At 46.8% G+C, this 27,789-nt stretch overlaps 11 protein-coding genes across 11 annotated transcripts; 6 read left to right on the forward strand and 5 right to left on the reverse strand.

The window, feature by feature from the left end:
* Positions 1-619: 619 nt before the first annotated feature.
* On the forward strand, positions 620-1,165 carry BT62DRAFT_1002720 (uncharacterized protein; the record flags this gene model as incomplete). Its single annotated transcript, XM_043176873.1, has 1 exon — positions 620-1,165. The coding sequence occupies one exon, from the start codon at positions 620-622 to the stop codon at positions 1,163-1,165; it is 546 nt and encodes a 181-aa protein (XP_043042648.1).
* A 4,143-nt stretch (positions 1,166-5,308) lies between these two features.
* BT62DRAFT_979204 (maackiain detoxification) lies at positions 5,309-6,913 on the reverse strand (the record flags this gene model as incomplete). The annotated part of the gene is given in 6 exon segments (XM_043189422.1): positions 5,309-5,527; positions 5,547-5,622; positions 5,679-6,015; positions 6,067-6,654; positions 6,707-6,802; positions 6,859-6,913. 6 exon segments carry the CDS (start codon positions 6,911-6,913, stop codon positions 5,309-5,311), a joined length of 1,371 nt encoding a protein of 456 aa, XP_043042649.1.
* Positions 6,914-8,923: 2,010 nt separating this feature from the next.
* Positions 8,924-9,783, reverse strand: BT62DRAFT_929140 (RNA-binding domain-containing protein). Its single transcript, XM_043185657.1, has 4 exons — positions 9,430-9,783; positions 9,253-9,377; positions 9,137-9,203; positions 8,924-9,087 (listed from the first exon to the last, which is right to left on the reverse strand). The coding sequence occupies exons 1-4, from the start codon at positions 9,749-9,751 to the stop codon at positions 8,954-8,956; spliced, it is 648 nt and encodes a 215-aa protein (XP_043042650.1). The 5' UTR covers positions 9,752-9,783; the 3' UTR covers positions 8,924-8,953.
* A 98-nt stretch (positions 9,784-9,881) lies between these two features.
* BT62DRAFT_985517 (uncharacterized protein) lies at positions 9,882-11,326 on the forward strand. Its single transcript, XM_043189947.1, has 5 exons — positions 9,882-10,120; positions 10,171-10,213; positions 10,263-10,423; positions 10,481-10,847; positions 10,901-11,326. Exons 1-5 carry the CDS (start codon positions 10,033-10,035, stop codon positions 11,142-11,144), a joined length of 903 nt encoding a protein of 300 aa, XP_043042651.1. The 5' UTR covers positions 9,882-10,032; the 3' UTR covers positions 11,145-11,326.
* A 42-nt stretch (positions 11,327-11,368) lies between these two features.
* Positions 11,369-13,412, reverse strand: BT62DRAFT_964081 (uncharacterized protein; the record flags this gene model as incomplete). Its single annotated transcript, XM_043188716.1, has 6 exons — positions 11,369-11,663; positions 11,715-12,097; positions 12,143-12,480; positions 12,531-12,949; positions 13,002-13,241; positions 13,291-13,412. 6 exons carry the CDS (start codon positions 13,410-13,412, stop codon positions 11,369-11,371), a joined length of 1,797 nt encoding a protein of 598 aa, XP_043042652.1.
* Positions 13,413-13,494: 82 nt separating this feature from the next.
* BT62DRAFT_945154 (uncharacterized protein) lies at positions 13,495-16,621 on the forward strand. The gene is made up of 10 exons (XM_043187934.1): positions 13,495-13,706; positions 13,759-13,795; positions 13,854-13,880; positions 13,931-14,236; positions 14,286-14,546; positions 14,591-14,819; positions 14,871-14,941; positions 14,994-15,104; positions 15,157-15,212; positions 15,252-16,621. The coding sequence occupies exons 1-10, from the start codon at positions 13,594-13,596 to the stop codon at positions 16,477-16,479; spliced, it is 2,439 nt and encodes an 812-aa protein (XP_043042653.1). The 5' UTR covers positions 13,495-13,593; the 3' UTR covers positions 16,480-16,621.
* On the reverse strand, positions 16,522-18,835 carry BT62DRAFT_929141 (RNI-like protein). Its single transcript, XM_043185658.1, has 7 exons — positions 18,735-18,835; positions 18,529-18,684; positions 18,217-18,477; positions 17,981-18,163; positions 17,835-17,932; positions 17,719-17,786; positions 16,522-17,669 (listed from the first exon to the last, which is right to left on the reverse strand). The coding sequence occupies exons 1-7, from the start codon at positions 18,786-18,788 to the stop codon at positions 16,714-16,716; spliced, it is 1,776 nt and encodes a 591-aa protein (XP_043042654.1). The 5' UTR covers positions 18,789-18,835; the 3' UTR covers positions 16,522-16,713.
* Positions 18,836-18,942: 107 nt separating this feature from the next.
* BT62DRAFT_887851 (DUF1716-domain-containing protein) lies at positions 18,943-21,344 on the forward strand (the record flags this gene model as incomplete). Its single annotated transcript, XM_043182936.1, has 11 exons — positions 18,943-18,966; positions 19,015-19,344; positions 19,393-19,499; positions 19,556-19,817; positions 19,868-19,961; positions 20,014-20,237; positions 20,292-20,440; positions 20,493-20,628; positions 20,683-20,913; positions 20,967-21,086; positions 21,153-21,344. The coding sequence occupies 11 exons, from the start codon at positions 18,943-18,945 to the stop codon at positions 21,342-21,344; spliced, it is 1,869 nt and encodes a 622-aa protein (XP_043042655.1).
* On the reverse strand, positions 21,162-23,175 carry BT62DRAFT_929144 (Trp-Asp repeat-containing protein). The gene is made up of 5 exons (XM_043185659.1): positions 22,849-23,175; positions 22,202-22,798; positions 21,830-22,147; positions 21,597-21,777; positions 21,162-21,545 (listed from the first exon to the last, which is right to left on the reverse strand). The coding sequence occupies exons 1-5, from the start codon at positions 23,161-23,163 to the stop codon at positions 21,385-21,387; spliced, it is 1,572 nt and encodes a 523-aa protein (XP_043042656.1). The 5' UTR covers positions 23,164-23,175; the 3' UTR covers positions 21,162-21,384.
* A 115-nt stretch (positions 23,176-23,290) lies between these two features.
* BT62DRAFT_964098 (translationally controlled tumor-associated) lies at positions 23,291-24,209 on the forward strand. Its single transcript, XM_043188717.1, has 7 exons — positions 23,291-23,391; positions 23,446-23,522; positions 23,574-23,704; positions 23,755-23,877; positions 23,926-23,979; positions 24,029-24,044; positions 24,095-24,209. The coding sequence occupies exons 1-7, from the start codon at positions 23,333-23,335 to the stop codon at positions 24,139-24,141; spliced, it is 507 nt and encodes a 168-aa protein (XP_043042657.1). The 5' UTR covers positions 23,291-23,332; the 3' UTR covers positions 24,142-24,209.
* Positions 24,036-27,703, forward strand: BT62DRAFT_665920 (gamma-tubulin complex DGRIP91/SPC98 component). The gene is made up of 16 exons (XM_043181811.1): positions 24,036-24,044; positions 24,095-24,420; positions 24,470-24,531; positions 24,581-24,651; positions 24,702-24,921; positions 24,969-25,099; positions 25,146-25,500; positions 25,548-25,642; positions 25,697-25,996; positions 26,042-26,138; positions 26,190-26,373; positions 26,423-26,763; positions 26,812-27,044; positions 27,095-27,157; positions 27,207-27,272; positions 27,318-27,703. The coding sequence occupies exons 2-16, from the start codon at positions 24,308-24,310 to the stop codon at positions 27,528-27,530; spliced, it is 2,544 nt and encodes an 847-aa protein (XP_043042658.1). The 5' UTR covers positions 24,036-24,044; positions 24,095-24,307; the 3' UTR covers positions 27,531-27,703.
* Positions 27,704-27,789: the final 86 nt, after the last annotated feature.

The raw sequence follows: 27,789 nt of genomic DNA on the forward strand, positions 1-27,789 counted from the left end.
ACAGGAGACCTTAAACGGTTTCTTGATGGACCAGTGGCTGCCCTCTTCCTTCAACCCTGATTTTACCAAAACTTCCATCGATATAGCCAAGCAGTGGCGACAAACGCGGCAGGGGGAGAGGCTGAGCATGAGCAACAGCAGTCTGGGTGGGAGTCTTCTCCTCGCCCTGGACCAGAGGATGCCGGACCAAGCACCCAACCCCAGACCCGCCAAACCGACAATTTACAACCTGGATGACATCTCCCTCCTTGAGGGAGAAATGTGGAACCAGGACAGTGACGCGGATGACGAGGCCAAGGAGGGGGATTCAATCGGGGAGGTCGGGGACCTTCCCTTTGAATCCGAAGAAAGTTTTGATGGACAGAGAGCAGAGGAATTGATAAGGAAGGGAGTGCACAAGGTGCGCATGCAGGAGTTCATTCGGCTGTACCAAGAGCAGATAGCCGAATTGTGGGGAGACGACCTTTGGCTAAGGTCGTCACTAGGTCAAAGGTATACTCTCACCGATGGGGTCGAGCGAGAGGAAATTTTACAATATGCAGCCATGGAACGGGCCATTTTTAAATTTAATCAATGATTTTTGCATTACTAGATGGGGCCGACACAACCATACAAGCCGATGTATGGGAAAAGAACAGCAGTCAAGCCGTGGATACCGAACGTATTACCCTCAGAATCGGCATCCATGGCTCCGTCAACCCGAACGGCACCATCCCAGCACTCGCATAATACCTGCACCATTCCTGGCATGGCATCTCGGCATGATCAGAGCCGATCCCAGGCAATACGACAACATCCAGAACTGAGGAAGTTGCCGTCAGTGCCGCAATCACCTGCCGAGCTGCCACCACCATACACCACTGGAAACAATAGCATCATCCAAGGGTGGGCGCAACCGCCTGATGGCGGGATTCCGACCCCAACAACCTCCATTCCCAAAATCTACAGACAACAGATGAAGGAACACAAGCTGGCCAGAAAAACGACGATAGATTATTTCACCAGACTAGAACAACTCGGTACACTCACTGGGGTACGGGACGATACTACCGACACCAGATACATGGTCGAATGTATCAAGACAGGATTACCACCCATCTATCTTACGACAATCCTAAACAAAGAACAGTATATCCCGAGTAGTTACGACGAATGGAAGGGCTGAACCATCGAGATATACAAGGAACGACAGCAACAAAGAGCTGAGGCGATTGCCTTGACATATGGCCATGGGATCCAGGAACCGGAGTCACCCATACTGAAGACCAAAGACATCAGTCTTCTCAGAAAAGGGGCAAGAAGCCCCAACAGCATCCGGAAGGGTTGAGCATTGACCGAGTCCAGGAACTCGGCCACAAACTAAATTGACAAACTGACATTTTCCTTTTTATAATAGTTACTATACCTGGATCATGCATACCTTAACCGATAAACTAATAACTGCCTAATGATGGATGTGCTGTAAAAAGCATAACACAACAAAAAAACCGCTCTTCGAACAAAAACGAACATTGTTCGAACCGATGGGACCCAGAACACTGGACTGAAGAATGATTCTCGGAATCATGATCTTCAAAAAAAACATCGATATAGTCCCAACCAGAGATCGGGACTAACACAGAAGGAACTATAATCCTTCCATGAATTAATCAACCTCTATCAGCGGATCATTCCATGACATGATCCAACCAAGAACACGGACTAGAAATTTCCCCAAGGGACCAGAGAATTTCTTAATGAGTGGCATTCAACATCGAATACCAGGGAACAGCATTCTGGCTAGATCAAGCCAGGATACAAGAAAAAGGCGCGCACAGTAACCAGATGCAATGAAAGGAATTTCAGACTCCTCGCCATAATACTCGCACTCTCTGAGTGGTGAAATTATCTCATTGGAGCACCGGAAATCTCGAAAAATCAGAAAAACTGGCGAATATCACGGATCGGCAAAAAACAGAGGAATCATTCTTGACATGATATTGATGGTCTAAAATAGACTATAATATCACCTGATATGTCAAGAATTATGAGAGGCAAAGATATGATAAGAGACATCATGATCCTTCCACTCAGAACATTTCCATGGCATAGGTATAGCCACAGAAAAGAGATACATGATGCATCAAAAACGGATCCAAGTAATTCATCAGAGATGAATTGCGAAGAAGGTCTCTTCGTCACCAGAACCACACTTACCCCTTTCCGAAAGCAATGCCAATGATACAATCATAATCATTCGCAACCACTTCTCGAAGGCCATCAAAAACACATAAAAACCAATCTTGCCAAAAGTGATGGCTATGATGCCATCATCATCATAGTCAATCACTTCTCGAAGGCAATCATTCCGATCATGAACTCAATAGAATTGACATCCTGGGGATGAACAAAAAAATGCTACAACATCAGGCTTATGCAATGCACTGCATGCCTCAGGTCGTAATTTCAGACAGGGGACATCACGGAAATGTCATCCGACAACACACCCCTCACTATAATAAATCATACCTGCTGGGTAATGACATTATCTCACTGGAGAGAAATCAGGGGAGCCGTTTATAAAGGATGGAATTTCTCTGCTACAGATCTGACGAACTAGATCAAAGAGCGGGATCATCATTGGCAGCAGCTTCTCGAAGACCATAACGAAGCTTCCCGAAAGTGACAGCCAGGATGCAATCATCGTCATGGTTGATCGCTTCTCGAAGACAATCATTGCAATCAGCACCACAATGAAATTGGAACAATCGACCTGCCATCAGCAGAGGACATGATGACTGCCGCAGTAACAAAGCAAACTGGGATTCATGGGGACATACAACGAAGAGCAATGTACCCCATGAACATGATGGATCCACAGGCAGCCTGAGACACATCGAAAGTCATGACATAACGACCGGCAAACTGCAAAAAGATCCACTGCTCTCGCAGTTCGAGATCCTGCAACATCCAATGATAGGTCAAAGTCTTTATGAATCTGCAGACTGATGGACAGGTCCAGCAGATCGGTCATCTCCTTTCAATGGGGGGGGTCTGCCCTAACTTAACCATCGGGACAATGGTCTTAAAGAGGGGGTAATGTTACGATTTTCCTATTTTTCTTCTATTTTCTTTTCTTTTTCCTCAGAAGTAACCCCTATCTTTGCTTAGTCAAGGCGCCTAGGCCAGCGCTTATGACCGTGGGAATGCTTAGCCCAGCAGCCCAAGATGGTCCTTCTTCTATCACACTGCTATGTGCTGTAAAGGGAGAGACAATGCTCGTTTTGTCCTCAAATTGCAGTGCATGACCACAGCTCCGCAGCAAGACAACAGCTTTTGTGGAGAGCCTGGCAATGGTAGGGGGGAACAGCTCTACAGCAGACAATATCTTTTGTGAACAGTTATTTATAGCACAACAGCTAAACAGTATTTAAGTAGCCCCATTCTCGCTGTAATACCCCAGTCTCGAACTAAAGTTTACACGTCACCATCTTATCTCGAGCTCAACTAATCTGTCGAGCCTTGAACCACACAACACTCTCATCACACAAGTGAACTCGGTCGGACATACCCAAAGTGTGAGGTACCAAACTGTTTATCACGTGTTGATTGTCACATGGGATTTGGGCTTAACAAGAAGATAGTGTGAGATAAACTTATAGCTCAAAGCTGGAGTACTACAGTGAGAGCTATCCTACTTATATACTGTTTTGAGTTGCAATAAATATAACTACTGCCTATTGTATCACTTTGTGCTATGCTACTTGTTCTGTCTGGTCATCAGAGAGTAGACAATGGAGAATTGTTCAAGGATGAGGTGACCAAGTACAATCATACTGTCCACTGTTGTGATTATCTAATTCTCTCCATGCCTGCAGGTAGATGCTCAAGATAAGATAGGTGCCCTGATAAGATAAGAATAAGATAAGATAAGAAAAAAAATAAGAAAAAATCATAACAAAGACAAAACAGATAGAAGATCAACATCTGGTTATGTCTGTATCTATGCAGGGGGAGCTGTTACTTGGAGCTCAAAGAAACAGCCCATCATAGCCTTATCTATCATGGAAGCAGAGTATATGGCCCTTGCACATACAACCCAGGAAGTAACTTGGCTATGAACACTCTTAACTGAATTAGGATTACCACCCAATGGTGCAACTACTATTTTTATTGACAATCAATCAGCAATCAAATTTGCTGGGAACCCTATATTCCATGCATGATCAAAGCATAGACATATGGTACCACTTTGTTCATGAGCACATGACTTCAAATGAAGTCAAAGTTCAGCACTGCACATCAGAGGAGAACTTAGCAGATATATTCACTAAAGGCCTACCAAGACCATTACATGAGTATCTATCTGCAGGTATCCTAGGAACTCAGAATTGAGGGGGAGTGTTGGGATAGCAATCTCAAGTGAGTATGAGAATGTACTCAAAGAAACTATGTCAATCAGTAGCAGCTGACTTGGACCATGATCAAGACTTATATAGTACTTCATAGAAAGCTCTTAAAGTAGTACAAAATGTATTTAAGTATGATGTCTCTCTCTTGAGAGGCTAATCTAATCCTCTGTACTGTACTCTCCTCTGTACTTTCAACAGTACCACTTTTCTAGATGGAGGTAAATGGAGGACCTTATGGATTTGGGAAAACATAGCCATAGACACCACAGAAGTACCTTAAGGTAGGACAAGAGAATGGACAGAATGAGGGACAAGGCTGCATGTTGTGTTGCAGTAGGATCTTGGACTAAATTTAATGAAGGCAAGGAGATACTCTTACCACACACTTTGGCACTCCTCGTGGTACACTTCAAGTGCATGGTGTGATGTCATGCATCTTGGGCCTGCTGCTGCCCACTGCCATCATTGGAATCAGCCGTCAGCTCTTGTATTGCGTGGTTGAAAGCAATACTATGATATATCTGTGCAACATATCGTCGACATTGCGATCACATCGATGTTTGATATATATAAACGAAACCGGGAAATCCTGTCAACAAACTTAGGACGAATTTGACAAGAGATTTCATTGAAGGAATGAGCGATAACAAACTACTACAACTGAAAGTAAATACCTCTAGGTGGCAGATAGTATTTCGGATACAGAAGATAAGGAATCAGTAGGTTAAGGAAAAAGGATCTGCTGGGTAGCCATGCAGCCTTATCTTTTCAAACTTGGGCCTTATTCACGCAAAGACGCAACGCAGTCGCAGTAGTAGTCTAGTTCCAGACAGAGAAAATTTGAGGCCGTTCAAGCCGGGATAACATGAAAGACGCGTTAAATGATCCAATTTCTATGGACAACATATGCGGGTAACTCAAGACCAATCACCAGCATCCTGAACATCAGTCTTCTCCCCCGCTGCCTTCAATAAATCTTCGACTGTCCACGGTTCGTAGGTGTAGCCTGGAGGAGTGTTGGTATTAGCAAAAGGTGTGCCCTCCGTTATGTGCTTCGCGCACGCAGCATAATTGTCGTATGCATATTTCTCTGAATCGTGCTTCGCTAGCCAGTTACCGATGATCTTGCCGACTAGCTGGGGGGTTCTTCGAGACAGCATCCCAATCCGTGTGATGCCAATTTTCACGCGTCTTGAATCCCATCCTTTGTACACAAGAGACGCGTTCAAACCTAAATATAATGAAACACATTAACAATGAACGGCAAGAAAAGAATTTTGAACGAACCGCAGCTTGTTGTAAACTTGAACAGCCAAAGAGATGTTATTCCTTCCACCGATGTGAAGACAAGCTGCGAGAGTGAAACCATCCTCCATAGCCATGGTCGCGCCGCTGCCACTAGTAGGAAGGAGACTATGCGCAGCATCTCCGATTTGGGCAACTCGACCCATCTGGGAGGTCCACTTGGGTTGCGGGTTACGCCACATAAGCTTCCAGTCAACGACTTCCTTGTTGGGCACCGCGTTAATGAGAGCTGGGACGAACGGACTCCAGTCCTTCACGTGTTTAAGCGCAGAATCAGAACTCCGGGTCTTTGACCAGTCCTCGGTGGCATTGGCATTGTCTTGGTATGGCATGCTATCAGAATGGGACCAGGATAATCAAAAGAGAGCACTCGCGAGGTAGGTCATCACCCAGCAAACGATATTTTTGTTTTTTCCGGTCACTATGTGTGTATTGGGGCCTATATAAGCTGATGCATGGGAGCCATTGCCTTCGTACACCTTCGCCAGCAGAGGATCCTTCATTGCGTGCTCAAGTAGGAAGGTGGTTCGACAGATTGTGTAGCCACTGCTGATAGGCTGTTCCTTCTTCCCACTGACGGTACTCCTTGCCTTACCTCCCACGCCGCCTGCAGCGATGACGAGATCCGCCTCAAGCTTGGTACCATCAGCAAGGATAGCACAACCCTTGTCGATGGTTTCGGAGTAGTGTTCGACGCTGATCCCATGCTGGATAGAAATCCCGAGTGAAGTTGCGTATTTGTGCAACGCACGATGGAGCTCCAGACGACTGAGAATGACAGCACGTTCGCCAGTACTCGGGTCATAGTCACTAAAGCTAGAGAATACCCCAATGAGGGTCCCATCAAACTTGTACATGTGGACATCGGGTCCGAATTGGTTTTCATAGAGCTGGTCCACGAATCCGGGCCACTTGCGCATAGTGCATAGTGCGCTGGGCTGGATGCCGATTAAATCACCTAGAAGAGCGTGTGTGAGGTTTGAGAAGTTACACGTATTTGAGCCACATACCGAAGGAATCGAGACCAGGTCGACGTTCGACAACGTGAACATTGTGACCTTTGCGATGACATTCGATGGCGACGGTTAACCCTGCAAGGCCCCCACCTACATGAGAGTTATCAGCTTTGCAGAGGATGTGCTACTGAAGGGTCTGAATCGACCTGCAATGAGGATGTCTATGCGGGAGAGCGGTTCGCGAACCATGTTTTCAGCCATGATGAGAGGAGAGACAACTGGGATGTCGGCTGAAAAGTAGGGATGTCCATGAAAATGTATCGCGAACTTTATATCGTAGAATCATGCGTAGTTTCGGACTGTCGGGGGAGAAAGATAAATAAGATTGACTAAGTCGAATGCAAAATATCGCTCGGGTTGTGGCGTTCGAGTTTCAGATGGGGATGGGTACAGCTAGAGATACATCCATAGAACACAGTGTCGGAATACCTTGCCCCAAAAAGCATTGTCCATGATACGTTGTTGATGAATAACCTAGTTCCAAAAAATCCTTTGATCTGCAAGTAGTTGGTCCCCAGCCGGTTTGAAGCCAAGTGAACAAGTGAACGAAAGTCAAAGACAATCTGGATATTGACCAGAAATGGGTCCTCAGCAGGATCCATAGCCTCGGTATGAAAACAAGGATTGGCACTTTGGTGCTTGTTCTTGAAGCACTAGCGGTATTTCCACATCGTCAATTGTATAACAAAACGGGACTTGCAACGCCGTAAGCCTTGACGCGTAACACATTTTAAGAAGCCCCAGAAGGTTATGAAAGTAGGGTGCATGCCTGGAAATGACGTCGACTGACATTAAATTTTAGAGGTCGCAGTGCTTCATTTCTGCTACTTACCTATTGGTGGATGGTCACTCATCAGTATCACTCGTAGTAAGACCTACGTACGTGAGCTATTGCCCGAACCACTGCGGTTAAGAGAGACAAGGATGAACATCGATGGTCTAGAAACCCAGGGGTTCTTTTAATAAACATTGTTCGAGTTCTAGGATTCATTAGCGTGTATCAGCGGCGGTATATATTACACCCCCACAGTTTGTTTTATCTGATTTGCCAGTTCAAGATAAAACCAAGTTTACTTGTTAGCACTCACCGATATCGCTCTCCGGTAGTCGCCTGCACTGACGTACGTATACATATATTGAGCCCCTCCGAGGACCCCTAAGGAAGAAGCTCGAGCAAAGTTATTAAATCCTTTTATAACGTGTAAGCGCTGATGGTTTTGGAGCACTCCGCTACAGAAATACCGAAATGAACAGTGGAAACTGGCATCGATCATCGATGAGCCTTCAAGTTGCCACGTCGGCACAGGTCTGCAGAAGCGCGTACAGAGGTGTCAGCATATTCCCTTCTTAGTCATTTGACTGTTGACTTCTATCTTTTCCTGGCATTTATCGTGCTCGGCAACGTCGGTTGAGTTGGTGAGCGGTTATTGAGATGGCTTTAGGCAAGTCGTTGACTGGGCTTTTTCGGCCTAAGTTCTTTGTTGTGGGAAGTATATTCAGGTTATGAGAGGCTCATAGAAGGCTTGGCCGCCTTTATGACAAGGTGTTGGGACAAAGAGAGATGAGAACGTAAAGGAGTCTGCATTTTGGGTTGCAGAAGGACTCACCGGCTACTCGGGCTGCAACAGACTTTGGTCATGGAACGGTTTCAGAACAGTCTCAACAAGCTGCATGTTGTCATTGGAACCAGCCATGAGTTCTGAAGAAAAGTAAGGAAAACTCATTCATAAAAAGCAAGTTGCAGTATTGATTGTCATGTTCTTCCAATGCCCATCCAGTTGATGAGACCATGGGTGAGCTAGCGTTGGATAGATCGTTTGAAGCCGTTGGGACGACATCTGCACGAACGAGAACAGCGACAAAGAAGGTAGAAGACACGAAGAAGAGCATCAGGTGTAGATGTGTACTGTAGCTGTAGTAATGTAGTGGTACCAGACCGGTGAAAGATGAAGAGGAGTGAAGGACGGGAATGACATAGCATTCTTCCCACGCTTGTCACTCACCAGACGACGGCAATTGCCTATGAATGGAATCTTACTAATGCACATTCAAAAGCACATATCCGCTGCCTTTGAGACCGAGTGCTGAAAGAAACGGGTAGTCCGTGGAGCACAAGTAAAATTCAGACACTGACCCAACGAACAAGTAAACGGAAGACTCGTGGACATTGAGATGAGCAACAGCAAACATAGTTCGAAGGCATATACATACTCTCTAATGTGATTCGTTCGAGTCCAGAATCTAATAAGGTTTGTGCCTGTTCTTCTTCAGGTCTCTTTCAAGTTGCTTAGCCTTTCTGTGACCTATCTCAACTGGCCGGATAGCAGTATCATCGGCCTTCTTGAGTTTCACGGGCCGGTTACCAACGTACTTGCCTGTTCAAATCCGATTAGCGAGTGTCGACACAGATAAAGACCAACCTACCATCCATCTCCTTCCAAGCCTTCAAAAAGTCTTCGGGATCAGAAAATGCGACAAAGCCGTACTTGGCCTACGTTAAAGGTCAGAATTTATCAAGCAAAAGATTGTACTATTCCGACCTTCTGGCTCAGACGATCTCTGATTACACGGGCCTTCGTGAACGAAGGATACTTGTTGAAAGCATTCGAAAGAACATCGTCAGACACATCGTTACTGAGATCACCGACAAACAACCTGAACCACGCTGCAAAGAAGTTGGATCAGTCACTTAGAGATAATGAACAAAGGCCACGCACAAGGATTCCACTCTAGCAGCGTCTGGTCTTCCCAGACTTTTCCTCCTCCCTTACGCAGAACGGTGGTCCTCTTTCCACCCTTTGCAAGCTTTCCACCAGCACCACCCCTCTTGTCAATCATCGCGCCCGGGACATACACACTCTGCTGCGCAAGGATACCGACATCGTACTCATAGGCATTTGCGGGAACAGGTGCGCTGTGCGATGACGATGATCCAGGAAGCGGATATGCAGGGCCTTGGTATGGTCGATGATAAGGATTATCATAAGCAGAAGACTGCTGGCTGTATTGCGAGTAGCTCGAGTTGGCGTAGGCGTCCATGACAGTTCAGTTCAGTAGCAAGATGTAGCGAGTCACAAGGGATGATGTAATCATTGTGTCACAGACCGTGACAGGAAGATTTCCCTCCAAGTTTCGTCCATCGTTCACCGTCTCCCACTTCCCGGCCGTTCCTCAAGGTATGTCCCTCGAATCCATGATGCTTGAAGACCCAAACATCATCTATTATCCGTCCTTGGGTGTTTGGGCTTGTTCCGTACCGTCCTTGGGCTGGATGGGCTCTGCAAATTTTGGATGACGGGCTGATGTTGTGTTTCTCTTAGATGCCGTTCGTCAAAAAGATCAAATCCGACGCGTACTTCTCCCGGTTCCAAGTCAAATACCGTCGCAGGAGAGAAGGCAAAACCGACTGTTGGTTGAAGCTCACAAGTCCTGTTAAATACCGCTGACCTGTCGTATAGATTACGCTCGTAAACGACTGGTCACCCAAGCCAAGAACAAATAGCATGTTTCATGTTCTCATCCTTGTCTTAGCCTTCTCATTTCTTTTTAGCAATGCTCCCAAATACCGGCTCGTCGTCCGGTTCACAAACAAGGAAGTCATTGTCCAGATTGTCTATGCCCGTCTCCAGGGTGACTTTGTCTTGACGTCTGCGCGTTCAAAAGAGCTACCACGCTATGGCATTAACCACGGATTGACAAACTGGACAGCAGGTTCGTATTAGATCTTTGTTGGTCATTGGACAGAGATATTTATTGTCTGATATATAGCTTATGCTACCGGTCTCCTCTGTGCCCGTCGTGCTCTCACAAAACTCGGGCTCGCAGACAAATATGAAGGTGTCACTGAGCCTGACGGTACATCCACATTAACTGAAGCGTTGGATGAGGAGGATGCCCCCCGGCCCTTCAAGTGCTACCTTGACGTCGGTCTCAAGCGCACATCTACGGGTTCACGTGTCTTTGGTGCTATGAAGGGAGCTAGCGATGGTGGTATCTTCATCCCTCACTCCGACAAGCGCTTCCCTGGTTACGATCCAGAAAGTAAGGAGCTGGATGCCGAGGTATTGAAGAAGTACATTTACGGCGGGCACGTCGCTGAGTACATGGAGAGTTTGGAGGAAGAAGATGATGAGCGGTGTGTGATTTTCAATTCATTTTCTGTTATTTGTCTCACACGCCCATCTTGAGATTCAAAAAACAGTTCTCAACGTACCTCGCTGACGGTGTTGGATCTGAGGATATTGAGGAGATCTTCACGAGCGCCTATGCTGCCATCCGCGAAGACCCCACATTCAAGCCTACGGATAAGACAAAAGACTGGAAGTCGGAGAGCGAGAAGTACAGAACTCCCAAGCTCACCCTCGAGCAGCGGAAGGCAAGGATCGCTGCCAAAATCGAGAAGTTCCAGGCTGGCGGCGACGACCAAGAGTAAGGGTATACCTATATATGGTACAACATGCTCTGTTCTGGATATCATGCATACACTGTTGCCTATGTTTATGCTATGGAATTCCCAGTGCTTTCCGTATCTTTCCCTCGACCCAAGGGATAAGAGAATTATTACGACCTGAGTGATATACTTCTGACTCGCCTTGTTTTGGTGTGTGTCGATCTAATCGGAAAAGAGTGCATCTTAAAGTTGAATTTGCATGAAAGTCAATCCGGAAGTTGCTGATGGTCGATGATTAGCTTCATGTTGGATGGCTGGCATAAAACGTACAGTGTGCAACCCTCCCATCTGCCTACACATTGGTTCAAGTCAAGAAACCAGATTCCGCTGACTTCGCCACTTATTTCGCGACCGAGTTCACATATTCTCTGAAGCAGGAAGCGCCCGACGTCATCAGTGAGTAGCTGATTTAGCTGAGGAATAGATGATATTGTCAAAGTTGCCTGCGCTAAGTGCGCCTGCAATGTTGACGGTGCCAAGAAGGAGAATCGGATAGTATGACTGTTTTGACACGTCAATGACTTTGAGCACGTGGTCAAATCGACAACCCACCGTCTATCAATCCTCAGGATGCATTGACCACCTACAGTTTTTGCATGATGGTTGTCCAAGAGGTTGACGAGCTTATGTCCCACTTCTCCCACAGGTTGAAATCGGAGCGTGGATGCTATACCGGCTAGGGTCAGGGCAGTAACGATGCCCTCTATGACTGTCTTAACTCTCTGGCAGAAAACTTGGTACTGCAGTAGATCAATAATTGGCTGCAGTACAGGCGGTGGGTCTGTCTTGGGAGCATCGTTCCCACTCAGTCTTTGTGATTTAAGATGCTGGTGCCTCCGAAGAAGTAGGGCGTGTAAAGAATAATAGATCAAGTCACAGGTTGCTTGCTGTAGCGGATTCTGGGAGGCCGAAGGTATAACAGAATCGCTTTCGACCTGAAAATCATGAGCTGATTACAATCAAAGAGAGGCCTGACGTACAAGTTCAAACTTCAGTTCAGTACCCAGAGCCGAGTCAATAACGATTAGACGTTCGGAAACCTTGGCAGATGCAGTTGGTAGTTTGCTGGCTTCATGGACCAGGAGAGAGAAGATTTCCTGTTCAACGATTTCTCGTTGGGCATTATTGAGTGAGTTATTTAATGCAGAGTCCTCTGACCGCGAGTCGCCTTTTGAGAATGCCAAAGAAGTGCGGCCTTCACTGCTTGTCAAAGAAACACGTAGTAAGGTATGTTGACGAAAAGGAAATATCAACCCTTCAGCAGCATTTTCGAGAGATGCCATGTGCCCAATAGCGCGACGTCTGAAGCTGGAAGAAGCTTGGAATGAGATCAATAAGTGAGGACATATCAAGAAACAGAAAACCAACATTCTTCCAGACCATACGATATCAGAAAGTCTTTGGATGACTTGTCAGCTCCCTTTCCAGTCGCTGACCCCAGTGGTAACGGCGCTGGTATCAGTGCCCAATTCTCTCGTCGTATTTTGAGGGCGTCAGCCCAGTATTTTTCTCCACGCAGCCTACCGCCCTCCAATCTGTCGGCAGCTACTTTGAATACATCGGAGGCCTTTCTTAATGCCTCATCTTTGCTACCAATTGCCAGCTGTGTGTTGAAAGCCTGAACGGAGACAATAGGTAGAGGTTTTCGGATGATGGTAGCAGAGAGCGGAGCAGCTGGGTGCGTTTCTTGACGTGGTATGCCAGGAATAGAGTGAGGCACTTGCCCAGGAGTCGAGAGGATGGCGGAGAGCAAGTCGCGTGCATGGGTCATCTCTCCTAACGCTATGCTTGGAAAAATGTGAGTCGCCTCATGAAATATAGGTGCGTATCAAAACGTACAATAGCTGAGACGTTATCTGTATCCTCATTTTGTAGAGGTCTTCGCTGGTCATGATGTTGGGCGTTTCCTCGTCCTCGTTGCTCTTGTCAGTGTCCAACGTCGTGTCCTTCACATCAACGTGGGCCTCCACAATCCTATCAGCTAGGTTTCCATCCCTTGTCTTATCAAAGAAGTCGACTCCTCGCTCAAGAAAGATGCGGCGTAAGTTTCCGCTCAGCAGTTGTGAGGTAGTCTGTTTTCTGCATAAAAACTGTTCAGCTTTTCCCTGGGAAAGCGAACGTTGCGTACGGTTCATATATCTGCTCTCCCTGAGGCGTTATGTCTTGTAGAACTGGAACAGGCACGCCATTCTCATCCTTGTAAGGTCGCTCGAGAGAAAGTTTGAGGGTTTTCCAGGAGGGAACCTCCATTAATATGGGGTGAGAGAACAGTCGGCCCGCTTGCCGGTGTTGACAAGAGAGATTTGAATTACACCGAGTCACATTGACGATATCTACTCGTGCCTTTTCATCCCTTTCCCTCATCTCGTCAGCTCTGTACGCCGACGCTGAGAGGGCGTTTTCCAACCGCGGCTCCCTATAAACACAACTCATGGTTAAGACTCTCGACAAAACTGGCGCTTCAACGCCGTCCAATTCAGTGAAACGGAAAAAGGTTGACGATGACGACTCAAATCCTGCGTCCAAGAAGAGATCTCGGGTCAGGTATGATTGCTGTTTTACTTTTTAGAGCAGTCGGTCACCTGTCTTGCTTTAGCTTTTCTTGTGGAGAATGTCATCGTCGGAAACAGAAGGTCAAATTCCTTCCCGCCTTTGGTTTCGGACGTGGGATTGATTTAAGTCCTCATACAGTGTGATCGACAAGTGCCGTGTTCGCATGTCTGTTATCTCTTTTTTATTGAAAATGAAATAATTCTGAATTTCACTAGTGCATAGCCAGGAAGGTGCCTGATCTATGTAAAGCCTACACGCCGGGCAAAACCGAGCAGGACATCAGTGTGCGACTAGCGCGAATAGAGCACATAATTGAAATGGCTCTCCCACAGTACTGCATGCCAGCCACTCCCAACTCATCGTTTGACCCCCATATATCTGAGTTTCGGCATACTGCCCTTGAGGAAGACAACCGTTCCCAGCCAGAAGATCAGGATCCCAGCGGAGGAACGTTTCAGAGCGGAAAGTGGTACGGTAATAGTGCCTCAGGTAGCATTGCTCCCGCGACCATCCTTGAACAAGTATGTCATGTTACATGTCCCTTTTATTCTCATCCCCAGCCTTCTTTAGCTGCAAAATGCCTTCACATCCACAGACACCGAAGACAAACATCTTCGCCGTGATGCCAGATTAAACGATATCACGCTGAATGGGTCGGGCCACCTTTCTGCTTCTGCTATCGTTGGTTCAGAACTAGAGCCAACTGCTGCCGATAACTTGAAAAATCTTGTACAAGAATGCGGAGTTTCACCGCACAAGATATCGGAGCTTCTGCATGAGCTTCCACCTCTCAGGACATCACAGGTGCTCATTGACTATTATTTTAAATCAGTGCAAGTATTCCTGCTCAGCACTAGCTTTCTCCTCGGCTCAAGTTTTTCAGTAATTGGACCCGCTATCCTATATCCGAACGTGATTTCCGCGACGCTTATAGCTCCATATACAATGGAGGGGACCATGGAATATCAGCCACGAATCCTCATGATGTTCGATTCTTACCGCTGCTATTTGTCGTTCTTGCTATCGCTGTGAGACTTGCACCTGAAGACGTCTCTGGGGATGTAAGGACTAGAAGGGTTACGTCTCTACGATACTATTGGTCTTGTAAGTGCTAGCCTATATGTCCTTATATATCATCGGCCTAACTGGTATTAGCGCGGAGGTCACTCCTAATTGCAGCCGCTATCCAACCAGATTCGTTGGACATAGTGTTAACTCGACTTTTGGTATCCAGTTTTCCGTCCTCTTTCCCAAGAGTTTGCTGATGTCAATATAAAGAGTGCTCGATTTTTAACTTTTGACCGTCGTATAACCGAGTGCTGGAGTCAACTAGGTGCTGCTGTTCGGACTGCACAAGCCCTAGGTCTTCATCGTGATGGTGCTCCCATGGTATGTCAACAAGATCCTTCATCCAGGACTCCGTCTTTACTATGTCAATCAGGGTATGGAACCTCATCTAGTTGAATATCGACGCAGAATATGGCAAGTCCTCCTGAAGTTCCTTTTACTCATCTTAGAATTTATCTCATGAACTAGGTCATATCTTTACCATGCGGACCGTTCATACGCTCTTGTTCTAGGGCGGCCAAATTCTATTCAGGATATCTACACATCTACACTCCCGCCGTCGAATATAGACGACGAATCTTTGAGTCGCCCTATTCCTCTTTCTTCCCCGACACCTATGACCTTTGTAATCCTAAGGCATCAGCTGGCTTCAATTATCGGTAGAATCGCTCATCATTTCCAGCAAGTTAAGCCCAGCCATTATTCCGAAGTCACGGCCTTGGACGACGAACTTTTAAATTTCATTGCCAGCCTTCCGCCCCATTTTGCCCTCGAACCTGATCGCTCTCTCGATGAAACCCACTCCTATATTCCTGTCCATCGTTATCTTCTCATCACCGAGATCATGTTCGTAAGAACAAGTCTCCATCGACCATACATACTCAGACGGCTCAGCTCTGACCGTTATGCTCGTTCGCGAGAGGCGTGTTTCGAATCTGCACTCAAAGATTTTCAGGTTCGACAGGCCTTCCGGGAAGTCCAGTCAAAGGAGGTCCGAGATTCCCTCAGTAATGCGTACAGGGAGTTCCAGACCGCTATGATCAGCGGAATATATCTAGTCCTTCATCCATCAGGGAAGGATGAGGCGGCTATGCATGCCATCCTTGATTCGTTCATGAAGGAGCATGAAGGCATACGGGATATGGATGAAACAACCCGACGGGAGCTGAAGACCATAGAATTTTTGAAGAATAAAGCATCTCAACGGACTCTGCCTAATGCTATGGGATCTCTCCCACAGAACGATCCTGCACACCTCTTACTAGGTCTACAGCAGGCTTCTACGCCACATCCTCCTCCATTCCCATCTCTGTTGAACTTGCCCCCTGCCTCCTCGCCACGAAGTCCATATGCGACACATATAAATCAATCTCCAACGTTCCAAAGACTGCAGAGCGCTTCGGGAGACTTCGAAAATTCGCCGACAGCATCTGGTAGTCCCAACGGTGAAGAGGACTCTACCGCGCAGTCGTTGTTAGACCACTGGTGTAATGCAATCAGTGCGCCGTTGGAGGGATCTAGCTCCGCCTCGTCTTGGGGAGGACTCCCCGGAAACTTCGCTGGCTGGGCGGGGACAACATCGACGTTGGTTGGAGCACCAGATCCTCGCCTTCTGGCTGGTATTGATGGTAACGAGTGGAACTATTGGGAGACATTAGTAAACCAGATTCGAGGGCCTGTTCCAGGGTCCAGCTAGACGACAGGTATCTTAAACGCAGCAGATATATATAGCATAGCACGCTTTAACTTTCGTGTTTTTTTGTAGTCCTAGGTCATAGCTTGTATCAGAATAAGACCGATCTGTCTAGTACATCTGACGTGAAGTTAGGGATACCCTGAATTCCTTCAAGAAAATGATAAGTACAGTTGCACTGCTACATTCTTGCGTCCATCTCAAGATGACCCTCCCTACCATGGCTACAGATGACATCTAATGACTTTCAATGCCATATATCCTAATGTGTCTTTGTTTCCCACTGACAGTCCACTTGCCTTCGACTCTGTTGCAACCCCACACTTTGACTTCCTGAAGCCCTCCTTTGTTACCTTCGATGATACTTTTGACAGTAAAATCGTCAACGCCTCTACAGAATCCCAAGTCGACTTTTTTCAAATCTCGTGCTTGCTTCCCAATCTCTTCTAAGGCCTCGTTATCAATGTCTCGCCATCCATTGATATTCAACTCCTGAAGGCTGGATCCGGAGTGGGCCAGGATGGCAAGAAGGGCCCCCTTGTTTAGAAGATGGATGCGGGAAATATCGAGGAAAGTCAAGGGTGGATTGGACGTCCAGGAATTAAAGAAATTAGCTACCCCAGCATCGGTGAGTTCGGGGAGATTTCTTAGACCAAGTGAAGTGATGGCATTGGAGTAAGCTTGCAACCCCTGTTGTAGAACTTTGTCGGAGACTTCTGTGTGATTTGAGAGGTCTAGGTGGGTTAAGGTGGATGCTACAGTGGAGAGCATATCTATGATTGCTACTTCACTGCAAGACTCGCTTGGTTCAGATATGTCCAGGTACGTCAATTGCCCTTCGAGCAGCTTGATACAATTGAGGAACTCGTCAGATATCTTGCCAATTTCCTTTAGCCCCAAAGCGCGTAACGTCTTCTGCGATGTAGTGATCAATGTTTCGATACACTTGACATCGAACCTTGGGCTCTGCGTTATCTTGAAACATTCAAGCTGAGGGTGAGATTCAAAGAAATTAATCCAGGCGGGAGGCCGGACAAGGAAGGGACCAAGCAATTGAAGAGACACCAAATTCGGAAGAGATTTCGACCATACAGACATGACTTCGTCTGATAGGAGGCCACAGAAATCGAGGCGCAATGTTGTTAAATTAGGATTAAAATGAGCCAAAGTTGATAAGGCGTCGGGCGTTAACTCTGACAACGTGTAAGTTTGTATTAGATAAGTGGCAGCTGTCCCACATACTTGTAGCGTCATAAAGTGTCAGAACTGTGATCTCTGGTCCATAAAACAGATGCGCATTTGCGGATGTCCTGTTAGGGGTTAGCTTGGATGAACATTATAGAAACGAACCGACTGACAGGCTACGATTCTTTGAGATGGCCTTGGATATAGCTTCCATATTGAGGGTACCAATATCGCCAAGGGCTTCGATATCATCGATGTACCTCGATATTATCTATATGGAAATGAGTCGTATTTACTGAAGACACGGGCACGTCATCACCTGAATGCATAGAGAGGCAAGGGAAGGAAAGAGACGCTCTTCAGAATTCACGACCCGTTTCGTCACGGTTGGTTTGCATTTTTTGGGCACTGTGGGCTTCTTGAATGGATCGTTCCCAGAAGACTTGGCACATGGATGGCAGAGATATCCAGGGCCAGGATCTGCGGCTACAGTGTATTTGGACTATGTAACGGTTAGAATTGTAGAATGGACGTGAAATAATTGAAGATTCATACCACAGTAAACTGTTTTTGGCACTTTGCACAGGTATCAAAGTTTCCTACAGGAGGTTTTGACGGGGAACCAGCTATCGACCACATAGACCTTGATAGAGCAGTATACGCGTCTTCGTCTTCATCTTCGTCATCCTTGTCATCTTTCTTGGACTTTTCCCCTTGTTTCTTCTTCATCTTGGCTTCTGCCGATCTGCTCAACTTTCGTTTCTTCGTGGGGGACGCAGGGTCGTCTAATTCGTCAGAAACGTATCCTGATCTCCTCTACAGAGAGCTATAGATGATACTGCCTTGAAAATAAACGAGGTAGCTCACATTACTGCTCCTAGTTCGTCGACGCGCGGCCTGAACCCCATCTTCTTGATTGGCGTCGACATTATCTGCTTCTTCCAGTGTGTTACTCGGTCCAGCTGCTGGTCGATTCGCGGTCGCTGAGCGCCGTGCAATTGTTGTGGCAGTGATGCCGGAATCCTGCAGTGACTGTGAACACCTTGGAAATAAACGCGAGACTCTCCTCTTACCCTGAGGAATTCAGTCAGGGCGGACGTTGGCCCACGAACATTATTGTAACTCATTCTTGGATGAAAAGAGAGAGGAGAGATAGTGGCGGTGGGGTCAGAGCGACAAATTTGTTGAATTTCTCACGTTCAATTCACGCGTCACAGGTCCGACGTACATAGTATTCACCTTAGTTTAGCTACCTGCAGTCGCGTTTAATTCGGCAACATCATGGATATCGACAGGTTGTTCAAGGTATTGGTCCTCAGCACCTGTAATCCTTCTGTAGCTGACTGCTGCTAGACTCCCAAGTTGCCAGTTGGGGGCGGAAAACGGAAATTGCCCGACAATCCAACACCTGAAGTGTTGAAGAAGATAAAGATGGACGCGAGTTCTCCTTCTGGCTCGGGATATTCACCACAGAGCGGCTCGTCCCAAGTAAAAGGAAAGAGTCGCGCCGTGACCATTGAGGAGGCTGACGAAGACATCAAAAACCCGCGCAACTTTGCTCCCGGCGGAGATGCAGATTATTTTGTCGAAGAGGACGACGAAGGACGGTTCTTCGGTGGCGGTCTAACCTCCGAGCAGAAGGAGATTTTGAACATATTCGATAATGCAAACAAGCAGGATGAGGTGTGTCCTAAAGGCATTGTCTGTCTTCAAAATCTCATTTACGTGCAGCCATCGCAACTTTCAATATCAGGTATCCGAAGAATACTGCTTCAGTTTGAGCGCGCTGTAAACAAAAACCAAGACCAGCGTTCAAAGTACCCTGACGATCCCACAAAGTTTGTTGCTCCAACTCTGTATGAACCGCAATCTTGACTGCTAATGCACCATACAGGTTTATTGATTCAGAGGCTGATTTGGATAGTGCTATAAAATCTCTGCTGCCTTTGGCACAGCTCCCAGTTTTATCATATCCTGAAATTGTCAAGTCCGGAGCGGTGGCCCTTCTGGTCGGCCTTTTGAGTCACGAGAATGTTGACATCGTAATTGATGTTGTCGAGGTGTTCCATGAACTCACCGATGAGGATGTGGGTGATGAAGGCAATGATGATGAAGAGGATACAGCGGAGGCCCTTAAGCTTTTGATAGAAGGCCTGGTACGCCGTTCATGTTTGTTCCTCTTTCTTCCGAGCTCACATCCTTCAAGTTGGAAAATTCTATATTAGAATTGCTAGTTGAAAACCTGAAACGATTTAACGAAACAGAAGAATCTGACCGGCAGGGTGTCTTCCACCTACTGGGTAAATGGTCACTTCGCTGCGCCTTTGTAATTGATTGGCTCATGAAGCCCAGGCATCTTCGAAAACACCCTGGGTTTTGATCCTGCTCTTTCCACGCAGCTGGTATCAAAAACTAATCTCCTTCCATGGTTACTTGACCGCGTACAGGCAAAAAGCTTCGATGAAAATCGCGGATATGCTGCAGAAATCCTTTCGATTCTCCTTCAAGATAGTATAGAAAATCGGTTGCAGTTGGGTAAACATGATGGTGTTGAAACCATTCTCAAGGTCCTCTCCGTATGTTCATCATCCCTTGGTCATTTTCTGCATCATTTAACATCGCTGTTCTAGCAATATCGAAAGCGTGACCCGGCTAATGCTGACGAAGCAGAGTTCATGGAGAACGTCTTTGATGCTCTATGTTCTGCTTTAAATGAGTCTGAAATAAAGAAACTGTTCCTGGCTGCTGAAGGACACGATCTCATGATTTTGATGATGAAGTTCGTATACTTGAGTTTGGCACTTCTATGGCTAACATATCTATCTTTCTAGAGAAAAACTGCAGTCGCGGTCGCGGTCCATCAAAACACTGGACTACGCAATGTCTGGTCCTTCTGGCGTGGCCCTTTGTGAGGCATTTATTGAAGCTTTGGGACTCAAGTCGCTCTTTTCGGTTTTCATGGGGAATGTTCGTGAAATGATCCCTCCTCTTTCAGCTTATCTTCCAACCTAAACCCCACAGATGAACAAAAAACAAAAGTCTAGCGAAACGCCGGCATCGGAGGATACGTCGCACACGCTCAGCATAGTGGCATCGCTCTTTTCCAATATTCCCTCCGATTCTACTGAGCGGATGCGATTATTGACCAAGTTTGTTGAAAACAATTACGAAAAGGTAGACAAGCTCTTAGATATCAGGGACTCAGCCAAGGCCAGGCTCCAAAAAACAGACACAGAGATCGCTGCCGATAAGGTGCGTTCGCTTGCATTTTGTATCGCTGAACGCTCGTCTGATTTCCGTAGTAGGCATCGCCGGATAATGACATGGATGAGGACTCGCTGTACTTGCGACGCTTGAACGGCGGGTTCTATACCCTACAAATTGTGGATTACATTTTGGCATGGATAGTCATGGAAGATGATGGGGTGAGTGTACAGTCGTTACCGAAGAATGGACTGTCTTAGGCTTATCCACAACCATTGCATAAACAGATTCGAACACATGCACTACAGATGTTGGCGCGGAAGAACCAGGGTCTGGAAAATATCGTAGAGACTCTACGGTTGTACCACGATAACGTTGACAACGGACAAGGGGAATCCGATGAAGATCAGGGACCTTCACGGAAAGAAATCTTGGAGGGTCTCATCGGTGCTCTGGATTCCAACGCCTCTACTACGTAGGATGTATAAAAGATAGGCGGCCGGTGCTAGGGAACCCAATTCATCTGGAGTCTAATGCTGTAAGTGAGAATACCATATCCAAAGCGCCCTTGGTTTTCAGCAATTCCCTTTGAAATCGTAGTTCCATCGAGATTTTCTTCCGCAATTGCAGGAATAGAGAGTCGATCAGAAGTGATTGTCCTATAACGGAGGCGTACATCTCTGCCAGTGCGATTTAGTTATTTCGTAAGCCATGGAAAGGAATCTCCGTACCTATGACCATGCTAGCAACGTCGCACGCCATCTCTCCGAAACGAGGGTCAGTGACATACTTGACTAATAAACGTAGGATTGGTTCTAGAAGGACATCATCACGCCCAGCTAGTGCAGTGCGAAGGCCGTCGCGATGAATAAGTTCCTGTATCAGCGCAAAAGTTGTCGCTGGAGGAACATTCTGTCCCTCATAGTTAAACAATGCACCCGCAACAACACTTGACAAGATTAACCTTGCAGAGGACTGAATCAAGGGCAGAAGAATACTTGAAGCTCTTTAAAAACCGATCGTAATCTTTCAGATGCTGAGTACGCCTGCTTTCTATTCGGAATTCATTGGTGTCTCCAATGGGTCTGGACTTGAACTTGTTTTTGGTCTGCCCTTGACCTATTCCCGAGCTAGACATTCCGAGGAATGACTCAAATGCCCCTGACTGAACATTCGATGCAGAAAATGGTGCACTGTCCAACGTTTCTGAAGCTTTTTGCTGTCTTCGACGTACTGACAGAGTTCCGTCACTCATGCCGGCAGCTATATGGCTTTCGTCTGGCTAAAAGTCACAGACGTGAAGTACAAGGAATAACGAAAAGACGAAAAGACGAACCGACACAGCGAGGCAGAGAATGGGAGCTGGATATCGCATAGTATGCACAACTTTATACGTGCTCACATCGTAAACTTTCACCATCTGATCGAGACCTCCTGTTAGAAGACGGCTAGCAGACGCATTGAAGGTTAAGGATGTGATAGTCTTTTGATGATTTGACAACGCTCGCGTACATCGCCCTCCAGCGACAATATCCCAGGAGCGAATAATAGGGCCACTGGAAGAGATAGCGACAGTACCGGAGGGAAACATCAACACCTGCTCTACTGGAGACTTCTCCCCGCTATTGCTTCGGCTCATTATCATCTCGCAATGGCCGGAACGGGCGTCAAACATGCGCACAGTTCCATCGTAAGACCCGGTTAAGATAATGTTAGGATTCGATGATGAGACTTGCCCTGTCCGTACGTAGTCCGTGTGGGACGTGAAGGTGGATATACTTGTTTGGGAGGGGACGTCCCACAACTTGGCCGTGGTATCATCGGAGCAAGAGAGAATTTGGGTAGGAGTCAAGGTAGAGAATTTTGTCACATATACGGGTTGTTTGTGGGAGTCTAGAGTTCTCAGGATGGCTCGCGAATTTATGTCAAAAACCTTGGGAGTCGTAGTGAGAAAATAGAATAGTAGACGGAAACAGCACACACTTGAATTAGACCAGTATCATCTCCTGCTACGACCAATTTGCCATCTGTACGTATTGCGCCGCTACGTGCCACGTCTTTAAACCGTGCTATTGTCTTGGTGACCTTTTGGGTGCGCGGAGCATATATCTGGACGCGAGTTGCAGCGGTGACTGCATATCGATGAGGCTTTGAAGGAGAGAAATGGACAGAAGTGACGGGGGCATATTCCTTGACAAAAACAGGGTATTTAAACTGTCGCCAATACCGGGACTCTGGGCTGTGTTTGGTAGACGACGGCCGGGCGTGTGATTTTACGACGACGGGCTGGTAGTCCATAAGAGTCCACAAGTTATCACACCGTCACACTGAAAATTTTGTCACAGATAAAAGCTAATGCCGGGACTTGCCGTCAAGATCGATTGCAGCTGATTTCATCACTTTTTCTTACTTTCCTTCTCTCCTCCTGCCTTTCTGCTCCCTGTACATCCCTGTGAATTAAAACATCATGTTGTTGTACGAAGACGTTATCAGTGGGGATGAAATGTTCTCCGATGCGTTTCCCTTGCAAGTTGAATTACCCTCTATGTGCGATAGTTCACTGATTTATGTAAAATATAGGAAACCCGTCGACGATATCGTCTTCGAGGTGGACTGCCAAACCATCACTATCAAGGCCGGTGCCGATGTCGATATCGGTGTGTATCAACAGACACTGGAATTTTCGTGCGCTTACCGGATGTGCATAGGTGCCAATCCCTCTGCTGAGGAGCAAGACGATGCTGTTGAGGATGGAGCGACACAGGTCAACAATGTTGTCCACTCCTTCCGTCTTCAGTCGACCGCTTTTGACAAGAAGTCTTACCTGTCATACTTGAAGGTATCTATGATTGTGTTTGGTATGGACAGAAGTATCTCACTCTTCGTTAGGGATACATGAAAAGTATCAAGACCAAACTCGCTGAGACAAACCCCGACCGTGTCGAGGCGTTCGAGAAGGGAGCTCAGGCATATGCCAAAAAGATCGTTGCCAACTTCAAGGACTTTGAATTCGTAAGTTTTTGTGCTCCGGTCTTTTGTGCCGCTAATGGTCGTCGGAAGTACACTGGCGAGACGATGAACGCTGATGGAATGGTTGCTCTCCTCAACTACCGCGTAAGTGTAGCTTCTGACACTTTTGACTCGTACTGACTGTCTTATGCAGGAAGACGGTGTTACCCGTACGTTTCCATACAATGATATGAATGCTCATTTGACTGACTATGCGCAGCCTACTTCACGTTCTGGAAAGATGGCCTGAAGGAGGTTAAACTGTAAATGTTGATGCCCACTTGATAAATTACAACATGATTGAAATGGAGGCATATTGGGAGTAATGTACGATGCGTTGAAATGTATACGAATACATATACTAGGCTGCAACCGATGGAACGGAGTATTTGCATGGAAATAGTACCAAACACTTTGAACGCGTCGCGCAGCCATGTCTCCCCTTTCCTCGTTGGAATCTCTTGTCCTCTCTCTTGTCTCTCCTACGAGAAATGACGAACACCTCAAGGACGAGCTCGTTTTGCATTGTCAGGATATACTGAACAGGTAGGTGGCCGCTGGATCTGATTTGCCACTGAACCCAGAGCAACTGCAGCCATATAGGCCAGAACCATGACCCAGATCTAGTGCATCTTGCAGACTCGGTTAAACGACAGTGTACGTGTCACTCAGTTGTAGGGTATATGTCTCTCTGAGCAGCTTCAAGTACTTCATTCGTCTCCGTCAGGCAGCGCATACCTCAAATTTACCAATCTCTTATCCCGACTACTAGACCAGGCTCGTACTTTCTTTGCTGATGACACGGATTCACTGATGTTTAATTTCAGCCCGTGCTATCAAGAAAACACGCGTCCATTCTCTTCCTGTACTCTCTCGCATCATCATCAGCATCGCAGGCTTCAGCGCCTTCCCTACTTCCATCACTAGTACCGCCGCCGCCCTCGCAACCAACCACCTCATCAACCACAGTAGATCCACCGGTCGATGCCCGATGTGCCAAGAGTAGAACAAAAGCCGATATATTGAGAGAGTACCGAACAAAGACAGGTGAAGATAATTGGATCTCTACCCCAAAGCTGCCCTCATGCTCTCAGGCCGTGCTATTATTCCTGAACACTTGCTACTCCGCGATACCCTCTATCTATTGCAGGGCATCTCGGGCAAATATGTCCGGTTTTCATTGCAGGATGACTTTGAGAATAAACTCGTGTTTGTGGAGGACTCGGTGTGTGCTCATCCTCCTATTTTCGTCTCTGCTAACAGAAGAACAGAAATACATGATATCTGAACCGGTCAAGACGCTCATTCATAGACTGTCAGAGGTTGGGTATCTCTACACGCGCGTGGAGACCTTTATTCGAGAACGGGAGGGCGCCCCAGCTGTTGGGATGATTGAGCAGAGTCTGTGTCATCACTTGCAAGTCCAGCTTACTGAGTACTATCGTCTCATCGCTGTCTTGGAGTCACAGATGCCTGCCCCACCGAAGCACCCGACGGATGAATCGGAGGAGAACCTCAGCATCCGGCAGGAAGAGACAGGCCTGACGTTGAGGCGTTTGGATGTATGGATAAATGATTGGCGACTTAGGATGAGGATGATGAGCGTATGCGTCGAAGGGGCGCGAGGTATTTTGCCCGTTATCTAGAGTGGACATTTTTAACAACATCTTCAGATGCACACGGAGGCGCATTAGTGAATCTTATCCATAGCTACACTAATAATGGTGACCCCTTCGTGCGAAAATTTACTGATCAACTTCTTGAAGAGGTTTGACTATTTCCATGTTGCTCACTAGTCGGTCCTCATTTTCTTTGTCAATAGGTGTCCAAACCTTTTTTTGCTACTCTTCATAAATGGCTCTTCTCTGGAGAGTTATATGATCCTTTCAACGAGTTCTTCGTTGCTATGGATCCGTCTCTAAAACACGTTCAGTACACGCATCCCTCCTCTCTGTCAGGGGGATTTGGACAACCTACAGGTGATGGAGGTCTTGGGAGTCTGCTCATGGACAATGAGGATGCCAGCGACAAGATGGAAAACGGGCTTCAACTATGGCAATCGAAATATCAATTTCAAGAGGACATGTTGCCCATGTTTGTAGGCGAGGCTTTTGGAAGAAAGGTCTGCTCTGTTTGCTTTGAATATGCACCTATTTACGCAGTCCAGATTTTGTCGACTGGTAAAAGTCTGAACTTTATTCGATATAGTTGTCATGATAGCGACTGGGTTGCTACCCGAGAGAAAATGAGTGACAGTGGTGGGAGTAAGTCCGTCTTGCATGCCTATATGCTTGTATGTAATTGATCGTTGGCAGCTCTGAAGTACAGCGATATAAATGGATTAGAACGTTCAATAGATACCGCTTACCAAGTCGCGAGTGGTCGTCTATTCGAGGTCTTCATCGACAAGTTCAAGCTTCTCGACCACCTCAAAGCGCTCCAAAACTATCTCCTCCTCGGTCATGGTGACTTTGCTGACCAACTCATGGAGGCTCTTGGGCAAGTCTATCTGATATATCTGTCTCCTGCTAACATTCCCCTCCCACAGCCCCAGCTTAACCCGCCAAGCCAACACCCTTTTCCGGCACAATCTAACCGCCACCCTCGAAACCGCCATCCGGTCGTCCAACGCTCAAAATGACCCCGCCCACGTCCTACGCCGGCTCGATTCTCGCATGCTCGAGTATACCCACGGTGAGATCGGCTGGGACGTCTTTACGCTTGAATACAAAGTCGATGCGCCCATCGACACGGTGATCGACCCCGATTCGATGATCAAGTATTTGAAGCTATTCAGCCATCTGTGGCAGATGAAGAGGATCGAGGGCGCAATGGGTCAGGGATGGATGAGGGTGGCGGGAGACACACGGTCGTTTTTACGGGTTCCTGGTACGTTCACGTCTTTCTTCGTCGACATCTTCTTTTGAGACGTGTTAGATTTGGAGTTCCAATGGCACCAGATCCGTATCGTCAACGCCGAGATGATACATTTCATACGGCAAATGCAAGCATATTGCCATTTGGAGGTGATTGAGTGTTCTTGGAAGATGCTGGTCGAGTTTTTGAACAAGAAGGAGGGTGACTTGGACACGATGATTAACGCGCACCGGGCATATTTGGATCGGATGGTGAAGAAAGTGCTGCTGCTGAGTCCCAAGGCGGGAAGAGAGGTGTGTACGATGAACTTTTTTCCTTTGCCTCACTATTGAGCTATTTGCAGGAGAATCTACTTATACAAGTTCGAGAATTATTTTCGATAATATTACAGTTCAGGGAAGCTTCGGTGAGCCTTTGTTCTTATATTTTCCCTTCACCTGTGCTAATGTTCGTAGGACAACTTTTACAATTACTGCTTATCAGAGTCTGTTTGGCGGGACAAGGAGCTGGATAATGAACGCGTATGTATGAACTGTATTTAGTGAAACACTACTTACCTATTTTAGGGCGTATACACCGGACGAGGGACAACAAGCGGCGAACTTCCAACACAGCTCAATCCAGTGAAAGAATATGGCGCCCAGTTTTCTGAAAAGGCCCAAGCACTTGTGCATCAACTACAGGTGCACCCAGACTTGGATTGCCGCTTCCTTGCTGTCAGACTCTCCTTCTCAGAATATTACCGCACCAAAAAAGATCTTGGAACCCACAAACCCTAGACATTGTTGGGAATAGATATATGTCTGAGCATGACCAATTAATTTGTGTGCAGGGGTATTTTACTGTTGAGCAGTGGACCGGGGAACCTGGGAGGACACAGCAGCAAGACTTTGCAGCGACACGAGAGCAGCAAGGATTGGCCTGGAGCAAGAAGGTAAATGTATCTACTGCGAATTAGTAACATACAGTATAATTAGGTATAAGGTACTCACATCTTAGCAGGCGGTAAGTCACTAAGATGTGTGGCTGTGTATACGG

The sequence above is a fragment of the Guyanagaster necrorhizus genome (assembly GCF_019112545.1).
Source record: "Guyanagaster necrorhizus MCA 3950 unplaced genomic scaffold BT62scaffold_6, whole genome shotgun sequence".
NCBI lineage: Eukaryota > Fungi > Basidiomycota > Agaricomycetes > Agaricales > Physalacriaceae > Guyanagaster > Guyanagaster necrorhizus.